General features: G+C 42.6%; 1 protein-coding gene across 1 annotated transcript in view; it reads right to left on the minus strand.

The window, feature by feature from the left end:
• Positions 1-14,753, minus strand: part of myo7aa (myosin VIIAa) — a 184,608-nt gene that overhangs the window by 50,764 nt on the left and 119,091 nt on the right. The window contains exons 19-20 of the mRNA XM_070543727.1: positions 10,349-10,443; positions 7,124-7,208 (exon numbers count right to left, since the gene is read on the minus strand). Of these exons, the coding sequence (XP_070399828.1) occupies positions 7,124-7,208; positions 10,349-10,443 (180 nt within the window). The remainder of the gene's footprint in view (positions 1-7,123; positions 7,209-10,348; positions 10,444-14,753) is intronic.

Below are 14,753 nucleotides of genomic sequence, written 5' to 3' on the forward strand. Positions count from 1 at the left end.
ATAGGAAACAGTTTTGTGCCTCACTGCTCATAGACCTGTCTAAAGCTTTTGATACCGTTGACCATGCTATTTTAATAAACAGATTACTAAGCCTTGGGTTGTCAGAACACTCAGTAGCATGGTTCTCAAATTACCTGACTAACAGGACACAGTGTGTTAAATGTGAGGATCTTTGCTCTGATTTTGGGGTTGTCCAGAGGGGGGTGCCCCAGGGCTCAGTCCTGGGGCCCCTCCTATTTATCTTGAACATCAATGACTTGGGCCAAAATATTAAAGATGCTAATATCCATTTCTATGCAGATGATACGATCATCTATTGTTTTGGAACATCACTTTCTCAGGGTTTTGAATCCCTGCAGAAAGCATTTGACTTGGTCCAGCACTCATTGCATCAGCTAAAGCTAACCCTTAATGCTGAGAAGACTAAGTTGATGATTTTTGCAAATAGGCAAATACCGAATAGTGTTCCTAAACTATTCGCATTGGATTCAGCCGTGCATGATTCTGCATCGATGCAGCAACGTGACATAATGAGATTCTCTCCCTATGTCTATGTCGGGGGTCCGCATGCGCTCTGGTTCTGCAACGCGCTCCAAGCCCCTCTCCACAACTTCAGCTCGCTGTGGACCTTATGTTGTACACGCTGACAGCGAGCTGCGCTGAGCAGTGTCCAGCTCAGATGTTCAGATGGGAATCTTTTCTTGAGTGATTTAGCTACATCTGCGATTTGCGTAGACTAAAATGTCAGTTCGTCTGCATGCGTCGGGGTAATTCTTTCTATTCTTTCTCCGTCAAAATAAACGGTCAAATACGGGAACTGTCCGGTCAACACAAGCCCTGCTTTTAACTGTTCTGTTTTCTTGTGAAAATTGTTGCAAAGAGATATAATTTAACTTGATTACCATCAGAGCCAGTGTGCCGTTATCTTCGTGACGGTAAACGAGGGAAAAACAAATTGATCGGATCCTGCACGTCTTTTAACACATTGGTCAGGATTGACGCACTTTGTTTTCATTTAGTTGGTTAAAAAAAAAGTCGGGCTCGGGCTCGGGTCGGGCCAGAGAATCCTGAAAACCTTTTCGGACTGGGTCGGGCTGGGGCTCCACCCCCTCGGGCCGGGCCGGACACGGGTTCAGATTTTAGGCCTGTGCTGGGCTCTAGTGCTGCTGTTGTGTCCCTGAGCAAGACACTTAACCCACCTTTCCTGCTGCTGGTGGTCGGAGGGTGGTGGTGCCTGTGCTCAGCAGCTGTGCTTCTGTCAATGTGCCCCTGGATAGCTTAGGCTACATTGTAGCTCATCAGCACCAGCGTGTGAATGGATGAATGTTACTCTGTAGTGTAAAGCGCTTTGGAGTCCTCTGACTCTGAAAGGCGTTTAACAAGTTCAGGTCATTTATCATCGATCATAAATTAGAGACAAGCTACATTGTTGGGTTTGTGTTCATTTTATCACTAAACTACGAATAATTTCTTGAGACTTGTAGGCAGCGAGTCACCTCCAAACCAAAGACTTGTAGGCAGCGAGTCACCTCCAAACCAACTTACTGCAGATAAAATGTAAGAATGGTAAATTGCCTGCAGCTGTATAGCGCCTTCTTAGGGTTTGTCAAGAAGATGTAGGTTGAATTGGACCGAAATGGCAGGAAATCCAGGAGGCAGTCAGGCAATTTAAGAAAACCAAAAGTTTATTATAAGTCTGTGGAGCACGAGCATGCAAAAACACGAGGATGACATCTCACACAAGGAAGTGACAAACACAGATACAAAGACATTGACGGACCGGTCATTGTTGTTCCACGAGTTTTGGATCTGGCGGCGGCGGGCGGCATATCCAGCAGCAGGTCCAGTCGAGACGGCTTGGTGTGACTCAGGGCCTGTAGCTCCGAAGTCAGGGGGCTGAACGCCGGGTCCCGGGTGCTTCCTGTTATTGCTATTGGCTGATTGGCTGCAACTGGCAGTAAGACGTTTCGTGTTTCCTGTTTTCAGTGTTGCACTCCGTGAAGCTGTTTGGTGTTTGGGGCTCGCTAAAGCTGATTTAATTTCTCTGTACTTGGATATCTCTGAGTCATTGTAGCACAAAAGCATGCTAAAACACATTTTCTGTTGTTCCACCTAGCTTTTAGGGAACCATTTGAGTTTGCACACAGTTTATTTGGTGTTGAACAGTTTACTGTCCAGTTAGCTTAGCCTCAGCACGGCTATGGCTACTTCTGTCTCTTTTTCTCCGTCTCCTATCTCTTGCTCTCTGTGTCAGATGTTTAGTTACTCCTCTGCCTCCTTTAGTGATAATGGTACGTGTAATAAATGTAGCATTTTTGTAGCTTTGGAGGCGAGGGTGTCGGAATTGGAGTACCGGCTCCGCGCTGTTGAAAAGCCCGTAAACAGCTGTAGCTACTTAGCTAGCGTGGGGCTAACTAGCACAGAACCACCCCGTAGCGAACCTCCAGCAGAACTCGAGCAGCCGGGACCTCAGGCCGGCTGGGTGACGGTACGCAGGAAGCATGAACCCAGCCCGTGGGCCACCACCAACCCGTCCACGTTTCTAATAGATTTTCCCCGCTCAGTGACGCACCCACTGACAAGCCGACTCTGATCATTGGCAGCTCCATAGTCAGAAACGTGGCATCAGAGACTCCAGCAACCATAGTTAAATGTTTACCTGGGGCCAGAGCGGGCGACATTAAATCTTACCTGAAACTGCTGGCTAAGGATAAGCGTAAATCCAGTAAGATTGTTATTCACCCTGGCGGTAACGACACCCGGTTACGCCAATCGGAGGTCACTAAAATTAATGTTGCTTCGGTGTGCAAGTTTGCCAAAACAATGTCGGACTCCGTAATTTTCTCTGGCCCCCTACCCGATCGGACCAGTGACGACATGTTTAGCCGCATGCTGTCCTTCAACCGCTGGTTGTCTAGGTGATGTCCTGAAAACAACGTGGGCTACATTGATAATTGGAAAACTTTTTGGGGAAAACCTGGTCTGATGCGGAGAGACGGCATCTATCCCTCTTTGGATGGTGCAGCTCTTCTTTCTAGGAATATGGCCAGTTTTATTAGTCCTCCATGACAACCCAGGATCCAGACCAGGAAGCAGAGTCGTAGTTTAACCCACCCCTCTGCAGCTTCTGTACTGTTACCCACCCACTACCCCATAGAGACAGTGTCCTGCCCACGGCCAAAACCACACAGATTAAATATCAGGCTTAATAAAGCAAATCATGGAAATCTCATGAATATTAGAACAAATTCAACTGAGCAGAAAACTAGAAAAATTAAATGTGGGTTGTTGAACATTAGATCCATTTTTTTCTAAGACTTTGTTAGTTAATGACATAATTTGTGATAATCAGATCTCTTTGCTCTCTCTCACAGAATCCTGGCTGCAGCAAGAGGACTATGTTAGCTTAAATGAGTCGACTCCTTCAAATTATTTAAATCATCATATTGCTCGAAGTACAGGGCGAGGAGGAGGAGTGGCAACCATTCTTCATTCGGACTTATTAATCATTCCCTTACAGATTAATAGTTACAGTTCGTTTGAACATCTTATTCTTAGTTTTCCTAATCCAGATTGCAAAACTGTAAAACCACTCTTGTTTGTAGTTTTATATCGTCCACCAGGCCCTTACTCTGAGTTTTTGGATCAGATTTCTGATTTTTTTTATCTGATTTGGTGCTAAATACTGATAAGGTCATTGTAGTGGGGGATTTTAATATTCATGTGGACATTGAAAATGATAGCCTCAATGTAGCCTTTAGTAATATCTTAGACTCAATTGGTTTTACTCAAAGAATACATAGCTCCACCCACTCCTGCCATCATACATTGGACCTTGTGCTGACTTATGGCATAGAGTGTGAGGAAATAACAATCTTTCCACATAATCCAGTCCTCTCGGACCGCTTTCTGATAACCTTTGAGTTTTTATAACTGAGTTCTCGAGACATGAAAGTAAATTTCACTATAGTCGGTCTCTATCTGACAACGCAGTTGCGTCTTTTAAAGCAACTGTTCCATCTTTACTGTCCTCAGCATCTCAGAGGCATGTAGCAGAGGGCAATATTTTCAGTTCTAGCCCCTCACAAATTGATGCCTTAGTTCATCATGTGAATTCCTCTTTACGTGTGGCATTAGATGATGTTGCCCCTTTAAAAAAGAAGGTAATTAGGGACAGGAAGTCGGCTCCCTGGTTTAATTCTCATCTACGAGCCTTAAAACAAAACTCTAGGAAATTGGAGAGAACATGGCGCTCTACACACCATGGGGAGGCCTACCTATCCTGGAAAAATAGTCTTGTGCTTTATAAAAAATTAACTTCGACAAACTAGAACTGCTTATTTCTCAGCACTAATTGAGGAGAATAAGCATAACCCTAAATTTCTTTTCAGTACAGTTGCTAAACTTACACAGAATCATAGCTCTGAGCCATCTATTCCCTTAGCCCTCAGCAGCAACGACTTCATGGGATTTTTTACAAGTAAAATTAATTCTATTAGAAACAAAATCTTTAGCATCCTCCCTAATGCGATTTCTTCTTCCTCAGTAAGTGAGGCAGCTTCAGAGGTGACTGTAGAACCTCATCTGTGCTTGAACCGTTTTGATCCAGTTGAGCTTTCAGAGTTATCAAAAATATTAGCTTCATCTAAACCTTCAACTTGCATTTTGGATCCAATCCCAACCAAATTATTTAAAGAAGCATTTCCTTTGGTTACTGCCCCCATTCTAGATATAATCAATCTATCCTTAGTAAATGGATATGTACCACAAGATTTCAAGGTTGCTGTAATTAAACCTTCACTTAAGAAGCCTTCTCTGGATCCAGATGACCCAATGAATTCTAGACCAATATCTAACCTTCCATTTTTATCCAAAGTCCTGGAGAAAATAGTGGCCATCCAAGTATGTGAGCATTTAAACACTAATGCTCTGTTTGGGGAATTTCAGTCTGGTTTTAGAGAGTATCACAGCACTGAAACTGCATTAGTGAGAGTTACAAATGATATTCTCATGGCCTCAGATAAGAATATTGTGTCTGTTCTAGTCTTGTTAGATCTCAGTGCTGCCTTTGACACAGTTGATCACAATGTTCTTTTAGAAAGACTCGAACATGTTGTAGGGATCAAAGGAACAGCGTTAGGCTGGTTTAAATCCTACCTGTCTGACAGATTTCATTTTGTAAACGTACATGACAAATCTTCTTCATACTCCAGGGTTACTTGTGGAGTACCACAGGGTTCAGTGCTTGGACCAATTCTTTTTAGTATGTATGTGCTCCCAATTGGTAAAATCATTAGACGGCATGGAATAAACTTCCACTGTTATGCTGACGATACTCAGCTATATTTATCCATTAACCCTGATGAACCTAATCGGTTGGGTAGATTACAGGCTTGTCTTGAGGACATACAAAATTGGATGACTCTAAACTTTTTGCTTTTAAATCAAGACAAGACGGAAGTTCTCATCTTTGGACCAGAAATCCAGAAAAGGAAATTGCTTAGCCAATCGCCTGACCTTAATGGCATTACATTAATCTCCGAGAACAAAGTAAGGAACCTTGGTGTTATCTTTGACCAGGACATGTCATTCAAATCCCAGGTTTCACAAGTTTGTAGGATTTCCTTTTTCCACCTTCAGAATATTGCTATGATTAGAAGCATACTTTCCAGGAGTGATGCTGAAAAACTAGTTCATGCATTTATTACATCAAGACTGGATTACTGTAATTCATTACTCTCAGGAAGTCCACAGAATGTAGTTAAAAGTCTTCAGCTTGTCCAAAATGCTGCAGCTAGAGTTCTGATGAGAATTAAAAAGAGAGATCATATCTCTCCTGTCCTAGCTTCCCTACATTGGCTACCTGTTAAATTCAGAATAGATTTTAAGATCCTTCTTCTCACATATAAAGCTCTTAATAATCAAGGTCCATCATACATCAGTGATCTGATTGTTCCATACGTTCCTAACCGAGCACTTCGCTCTCAGACTGCAGGTATACTGGTGGTTCCCAGAATATCTGAAATTAGGATGGGAGGCAGATCTTTTAGTTATCAGGCTCCTCTCCTGTGGAAGCAGCTCCCAGCCTTAGTCCGTGAGGCAGACACCTTGTCTACTTTTAAGAATAGGCTTAAACATTTTTATTTGATAGGGCCTATGGTTAAAATCTGATGTTAGCCTAAATCTGGACAAGTGTGGGAGTAGAGGGAGGTGGAGTGTACAGTCGGTAAAGACGGCTCTCCCTTGCCCTGCCTCCAACATGCCTCCATCTAAATAGGATAGATTATCCAGAGTTATCTCTGTAGTTATGCTGCTATAGGCTTAGACTGCTGGAGGACACACTGACCACTTTCCACACTTTACTACTTTTCTCTAACTGTATTATTTTCTGCAATTTCAGCTGTTAACTTTATTTTCTCTAAGTGTTTTTCTCCCCAGAAGAAGCTACAACGATGTTCTGCTGAGCTGTGGTGGCCTCATGGAGGGGGCCATCGTCTAGCACACTGCTGCTAACCACTAAAACATTCTCTCTCTCCTGATAATAACTTTTTGGTTTCCTTGATGTTGGATGTGCTACTACTAGTTTACCCGTTTAATTATAGATCCACTAGGATAAATACAATAAAGTTTATTATCAGAGAAACAGAGAAGACATGAAGGGGAAAAAGGAAACAAGGACAGGAAATGACAGGGTTCTACAACCCCAAAGCGCTTCACGACACAATCAGTCATCCACACATTCACACTCTGGTGGGGATGAGCTCTGTAGCCACAGCTGCTCTGGGACTCACTAACCCTAACCACTGGTCCCTCTGATCACCACCAGCAGGCAAGGCAGGTTAAGTGTCTTGCCCAAGGACACAACAGCAGAGTTCTCTGGTCAGAGCCGGGATTGAACCTGCAACCTTCAGATCACTGGACAACCCACTCTTCCTCCTGAGCTGCTGCTGCCCTAAAGTGAGCATCTAATATGGCTGGAGACATTTCAGCTCCTGAGATTTTTATTTTTCTCAAAAGACTAGTCACCAGTGTGATCCGACACTGTTGTCAAGAGCACCATTAAGAGTTGAAGTTGCAATTGTGACCAAAACGGTGAAACTTTAAAGCACTGGACGCTACTCACAGCTCCATAGTTCTTCCGACAGTGGTACCCTCTCCATGTCTTCTGGACCAACATGGCTGACTTCCTCAACTTCAGGAAGTTTGATCTAAAGAAGGAAAGATGTTCTTCAACAGGATCCTTGTTGAGTAAGCTGCACAAAATAGGTCTGAAAAATGCTGACTTTGTGAAGCTGTGGTTGTGATTTGGTGCTACAGTGGTGTGAAAAACTATCTGCCCTCTTCCTGATTTCTTATTCTTTTGCATGTTTGTCACACAAAATGTTTCTGATCATCAAACACATTTAACCGTTAGTCAAAGATAACACAAGTAAACACAAAATGCACTTTTGAAATGATGGTTTTTATTATTTAGGGAGAGAACAAAATCCAAACCTACATTGCCCTGTGTGAAAAAGTAATTGCCCCCTTGTTAAAAAATAACCCAACTGTGGTGTTTCACACCTGAGTTCAATTTCTGTAGCCACCCCCGAGCCTGATTACTGCCACACCTGTTTCAATCAAGAAATCACTTAAATATGAGCTGCCTGACACAGAGAAGTAGACCAAAAGCACCTCAGAAGCTAGACATCATGCCAAGATCCAAAGAAATTCAAGAACAAATGAGAACAAAAGTCATTGAGATCCATCAGTCTGGTAAAGGTTATAAAGGCATTTCTAAAGCTTTGGGACTCCAGCGAACCACAGTGAGAGCCATTATCCACAAATGGCAACAACATGGAACAGTGGTGAACCTTCCCAGGAGTGGGCGGCCGACCAAAACTACCCCAAGAGCGCAGAGACAACTCATCCGAGAGGTCACAGAAGACCCCAGGACAACTTCTGAAGAACTGCAGGCCTCACTTGCCTCAATTAAGGTCAAAGTTCACGACTCCACCATCAGAACGAGACTGGGCACAAATGGCCTGCATGGCACATTTCCAAGACACAAACCACTGTTAAGCAAAAAGAACATGAGGGCTCGTCTCAGTTTTGCTAAGAAACATCTCAATGATTGCCAAGAATTTTGGGAAAATACCTCGTGGACTGATGAGACAACAGTTGAACTTTTTGGAAGACAAATGTTCCGTTACATCTGGCGTAGAAGTAACACAGCATTTCAGACAAAGAACATCATACCAACAGTAAAATATGGTGGTGGCAGTGTGATGGTCTGGGGTTGTTTTGCTGCTTCAGGAACTGGAAGTCTTGCTGTGATCAATGGAATCATGAATTCTACTGTCTACCAAAACATCCTGAAGGAGAACGTCCGGCCATCTGTTCATTAACTAAAGCTGAAGCCATCTTGGGTGCTGCAGCAGGACAATGACCCAAAACACACCAGCAAATCCACCTCTGAATGGCTGAAGAACAACAAGATGAAGACTTTGGAGTGGCCTAGTCAAGGTCCTGACCTGAATCCTATTGAGATGCTATGGCATGACCTTAAAAAGGCGGTTCATGCTAGAAAACCCTCAATAAAAGTGAATCTACACGAATCCTACAAAGCATTATGTTGGGTAAAAAACAGATTTTCACCTGACACTTTCTAATAGTGTCATTCTTTCAAACAGAGTTCATTAGCCTTATTCACATTTAACGCGGTAAATACAGTATTGGATGCATGTAAGATGATTTTGTCTGGGAACCATCTGGTGTTATTAACCGGCTCCTGCCGCAGGGAAAGTCGACCTTGTAAGTCAGCAGTTCTGTTATCACAACAAGCTCCCTGGTGAAGTCCAGACGGAGTGTTTCTCTGAACCTGGGAACGTTTGCTGTCTGTGAAGGGGTGGGTGTGGTCATCTTTAATGTGTGTGTGCCATATGTCATATGTCATCTGTGAATAAAACCTTTTGATGGGCTCCGGCTCGTCGAGAGACTAAACAGACCTCTCACAACTGGTGTGTTTCTTTTTTCTCTCCGGTTTTGCAAAATCTGATTATTGATTATTTGTGTTTACTGGTAAATGGTATTAATAACAATAATATCTCTAACCCCCCTTGTGTGGTTTGGACTTTCTTTGAGGTACGCCTGGATTGAATAAATAAAAATACCTAACACTTTACAACTTATAAGTTAGTTATTCAAACATTTCATTTAAACTTCTTGTTCATTAAACCATATGATTAAATAACTTCTAAGTTGTAAAGCCTTGTAGGATTCGTGTAGATTCACTTTTATTCAGTGAGGAATCCAGCAGTCTGCCTTTTAGCAGAGAGAGAAGGGCTTTTGCAGGAGACCTTGACAGTTTATTTGTGTCTGCGTTGAAGAACAATAAGTGAGCAAAAGGTTGATGTGTGCGTCTGAATCCTCCAGCTGATGTAACCTTGGCTTTGCAGCTCTGGCGTGTATGAAAGGTTACCGTGTCAGTTAGATGGTGAACATTGACCCTTTTGAATCATAACAGGGGTTAGAGTTAAACTGACAGGACTTGCTGCCAGGATGATATTTGTTTGATATGATGAAGAATATTTGCTGCTTAAAGCACCTTTGGTGTAAATTAAATGTTTTCAATAAATGTCCCCTTAGATTTGGAATATATCAGCAATTCCTGAGCACCATAGTGACACTTTTATTGATATTATCAATCATTATTAATCATCTTAGGCTCCATTAGTCCTAATGTGTATAAGTCCAAAGACTTCTTTTGAGTTGTTGATGTTGTGGTTGGACCCCAGGAAGAGTAGTTGTTGTGTGAAGCAGCAGCTAATGGGAAGCTAATAAACAAATACAATCTGACCGTTTCTTTACATTTTTACTTTTGTTAATGATCTCTCCACAGCTTACCGCTGCAGCAGCATGATGCCATTTGAAGGCTAAAAAACTATTTGTCCATGCCTGTATCACACCCCAGAGCCTGAATTTCCTGCTCAGTTGTCATGGTTACCGTGACACGCCGCTAATCAGCAGGTTTATGTATATGCTGAATATTCATCGTGTTGTCGACATCATCCATTTATGGCAGAGTGGGTGTAGGAGGAGGGACGTGATCCAGAAACACCTGAGCTCATTTTGAGGACAGGTGTGATTTATAAAGCAGGAACTGCTGCAGCTGTGCATGAGCAGAGTTTTAGAGGTCAGATAATTAGTTTGTGTTAGTGAATGTATTTGTTGGGTTAGGGTTAGTTTAAGGCAGGATTCTACACAAAGTTTTATAAATGAGGCTCCTGATCTGTAGTACGTTCCCAAAAAGCTTGAGCAAACATATTTCCTTTAATCAAAGGAGTGAAATCCAGTTTTAAGACCATACCTGTCCTTAAATCCTCGAACCACCTTCTGGATGAGGATGACCTTGTCAGTGATGGCCTTGTCTCTCTCGATCTCCAGCAGCATGTCATGGTGGTCCTACACCAGTAGACACAAAACAACTGAAAATCATTCATTCATCCATTTTTAATACCTGCTTGTCCACACGGGGGCCGGTGGCTATAGGAAGCCTAAGTCACGTCCACCTACTTCCGGACCATGGGACCCCGGAAGAAGGAAAAAATGAATGCAAGTCAACGGGACTAAAAACGCAATTTTCTAATCCCGCTTGTTTTGTACCATGGATTTCACATATGATGTCCGTGAATTTTAAATAAGCTTTTGATACCAAGAACAGGTTTATTTTTGATCGAGGGATTTTGTGTGAAAATAAGTCCAGGACTACAAATGTGCTTCACCAAAGTGACGTCATCGAACCAGACACGGAGAAAACTGAGGGAAAATGTGTAAGTTCAGCAAACTTCCCACAGGAGGAAAGAACCACCATAAATCTGGTCATGTGGTGAGTAGCAGCTACGCTAGGGGCAGGAGCTTAAGTGGTGACGTGCCAATTTCTGGTTTGTAGTCATGCTAATTATGACTTTTTACAAGCTGATAAATCTCAAAGTACATGACTGGTGTGATCGAAACACCCATCGTTAGTTTTCATTTAAATACAGTACAACATGTGTGATCCAGGGCGTAAGGCAAAGCGGGTTGGAAAATAGGGTTTTTAGCCCCGTTCACTTACTTTCATTTTTTCGTTCTTCCGGGGAACCCTGAGCCGACCGAGAAGGGAGGAGACTTAGAGTGCCTATCTCTAACAGTCTTCAGGCAACCTGTCCAGGGTACCGTGACACGCCGCTAATCCTGGATAGGTTGTACCCTGGACAGGTTGCCTGTCCATCGCAGGGCAACCCAGAAACACACAAACAACCAAGGACACTTCATAGAGACCAATCAACCTGACGATCACTTTTTTGGAATATGGGAGGAAGCTTGAGTACCTAGAGAGAACCCACACATGAACAGGGAGAACAAGCAAACTCCACGCAGAAAGACCCCAGGCCAGGAGTTGAACCCAGGCAACCACTGCTCCACTGTGCAGCCAACTGAAAATCAAGGTGATAATTTACACATCTATAATCAAAGCTGTTTGGACCAAAAGTGAGACATCTTCACAAAATAAAAAGTCTAGTTGCCTTCAAAGAAACCTGCTAATTCTGTAAGATCTACTTTTATTTAATGAGCTGATAGATAATATTCAGTTTAGCATTTATTTATTCACCTGATGAGATTTCTTCACTTTGGCCCATGAAAAAAACTACAAACTAAAACAAGAGTCTGCCTCATCCTGCTTTTCCTCAGAAAAGTTCATTATGTTGAAAACAAGACCCTGCCGGTGGTGCCAAAGCAAAAGTAGGTTTGTAGTAAACCTTCAGTTAATAAAGCCTGCTGTGTTGGATTCACTAATGAAGGATCTGGAACCTTCAAACACCAATAGGGTTAGAGAATTTGTTCTCCAGGTGAACGGTACCTGAACTAAACGGTCAGATCACATTTCCTCAAACAGGCCTGTTACTGCTGCCCACACAGTTGTCAGAACCAGGGCTGCCCCTAGCCAATATGAGGCCCTGAGCAGAAGGTTTTTCTCTCATTTTTGCAGTTTTGCTAAGGCACAGCTCTAGCGTTAAGTCACCAAACAAATGTGGAGCGCTGCGATTGGCCTGACTCAAAATTGATTGGGTCAATGGTAGACCTGCTGAGGCTAACATGAAGTCTGGCTCGACAGACCTGCAGAGGTAAATCTCTTTGCTACAGTTGGTCTAGATTTCAAGGCTACATCCAGCAGCATACATACCTTCAAACGAAGCCTGCAGCTCCTTTTGTTTGACCCTTTTTATTTCTTTTGCCTACCCCAATCTATATTTGCTGTTTGGACACCATCTCTCCACCTGCATGGATCCATCTGCCTGTTGGCACATTTGACCACTTGTTTTTCAGAAGCTGTGTGCTGCCAATCATTGTGGAGACATGCAGTATCAAATCACGTCTCCCTCTGCCTAGACTGGTGGTGCGCTACATGGAGCATGCCTGACAGGAATGCTGTTCATCCTTTGTGCATTTACAGAGAATGCATCCTCCTGCATGTAATGGGGCCACATGAAAAGCAGGGCTGTACACACAGCTCATGTTTTTCATAGGGAGGGGTGGCACTGGTCAGAGCATTAAAAAGACAATGTGTAGTTTTTACCTTTAATCTCTGGAAATATCCATTGAAATGTTGTTAAAAAGGAATTAAATGATGCCCAGTTGCTGAAAAATACTGACAGCTTTGTAACACAAAACTATAAAAATCCGGTCTAAAACACATGGGAGCGGGTCTTAGTCCATGGGCGATGCTATATTGGATGCCATGTTTCCTTCTACAGGAGCCCATGAGGACAAAATGCATTTACTGATTTGTAACAAACGGTAACAAAACTTCCACAATTCATAAACCCTCTTTTAGACATTTACCTCTTTGCCAGTGATGAAAGGGAGTCTGATGTGTTTGTTATTTTGCCAAAGGAAAGTACTGTCGTTTAAAACAGTACATTGAGAAAGAATAGTGGATCATTCAGGGTTTGTTTTTTTAAAGTGACAGTGTGTATTTTTCCTGGTGATAGGGGGTAGGAGATACCTAAATCATTGTAAGCAATCTGTATAATTGTGTTGGAGAAGACCTTACCAGCGGATGCCCATTAGGGTCAAAAAGCCCTGGGGAGTGCAACCTATCTAAGGTTGTGACATTCGACAAGTTAAAGACATTGAGACTAAGGGGAAAAGTTGTGTGACCATCAGAAACGAAAAAGAGAAAACCTTGGGTAGTGTTGCTTGGGAGAGGAATTTCTGAGCTTCCCCTGGACCTGTTTACCCCGCAGTCTGAAGAAAGCATAATGTTCTTATATTTGTTCTATAAGAAAGGTAACTTTAAATAAGATAGAAAATAGAATAAAATGTTAATGTTACTAATATTTGTTTCTGAATTCAGAAAACAACAATTATAATATGTTTTATTTTAAAAGAGCCTTTAAAGACATCAAAGGACACTTTACAATAGGGCTGCACAATATATCAAAAAATTATCGTCATCGCGATAACAGGACGTGCGATAGGCCCATCGCAAAGCACGTCAAAAACAGCGATAAATGTTTGGTTCTGACATTTCCATCCATGTCATACATCAATTTTTTGTAAACCAGCTCTGTTTTTTACGCGTAGGTATTATTTGACCAATCAAATGTAGCCCTTCTGATATGCGGCCAATCAGATGGGTAAGTTCACGTAATACGCCCGCCCCTACGTAGAACCTTACCCCAAAATTCCACTATCTCCGCTCCCCTGCCCCCGCTTTCCGCTGCCGCTCGCTTCCCTTGTTCGTCATGCTGGCTCAGATTAACAAACACACTTTGTGCTGAGGTTTCTGGAATCAGCGCTGCTTTCAAACATGAACGTGACTCCGCTCGGTGTCGTTAAGCAGCTGATAATAACCGGGCTGACTCCGACACGTGCCGGTGAACCAACCCACCGGTAGCCCCAGGCTCCGGTTAGCTTCCAGCTAAAAGGCTACAGAACTCTCCTCCCAGTCCCACCCTGCTAAAGAGGGACTGGAAAAGTTCCCCCACACATCAAAGTGATTTTTCATTTATGAGCTTTTACAACCTTGTTAATCAGGATAGTTGATTTGCTGCTGCACATAAACTGTCAGTCAGAAGCTCTGCTAGCCGCTTATCTTAGAGGAGCTAGCTCAATTTGTTAGCTTGTTATCAGAATCATAGTTGCAGTTTGATCATCTGAGCTGCTTTTTAAGATCTAGGTAAACTTGTTCAATTTGGGATTGAAAACAAATGTTTTCACATATTTTCCATGTAGTTTTTTGCCAGTTCCTCTTCTGAAAGGTAGACAATTGTTTTTCTCTTTCCCTCAGAAAATCTTAATATTCTCCTAGTTTGGCCCAGCACAGTTCACTTCCCAGTTACAGCAACAGCCTCATATCATAACCACATAAGTGGAGAAAATGTTCAGTAGCAATGAGAGAATTTGCTGTTGCATTTAAGTGATAACTATTATTTAACATTTAAACTTATTTTCTGATATTTTTATTAATTAAAAACCCTGGTAAGGGATGTTTTTCTGTATTTGGAGCATCAGAAAAAGTTTTATGGTGGAGGTGATGTTTTAAAGTCACTGAGAAACTGCATGCATGCAGTTTGTTGTTTTGCTGCTAATAAGGTGCTGCTGCTAATACAGTAGCGGGTGCAGCTGCTAATACAGTAGCAGGTGCAGCTGCTAATACAGTAGCGGGTGCAGCTGCTAATACAGCAGCAGCTGCAGCTGCTAATACAGTAGCGGGTGCAGCTGCTAAT

The sequence above is a fragment of the Nothobranchius furzeri genome, chromosome 13 (genome assembly GCF_043380555.1).
Source record: "Nothobranchius furzeri strain GRZ-AD chromosome 13, NfurGRZ-RIMD1, whole genome shotgun sequence".
Taxonomy (NCBI): domain Eukaryota; kingdom Metazoa; phylum Chordata; class Actinopteri; order Cyprinodontiformes; family Nothobranchiidae; genus Nothobranchius; species Nothobranchius furzeri.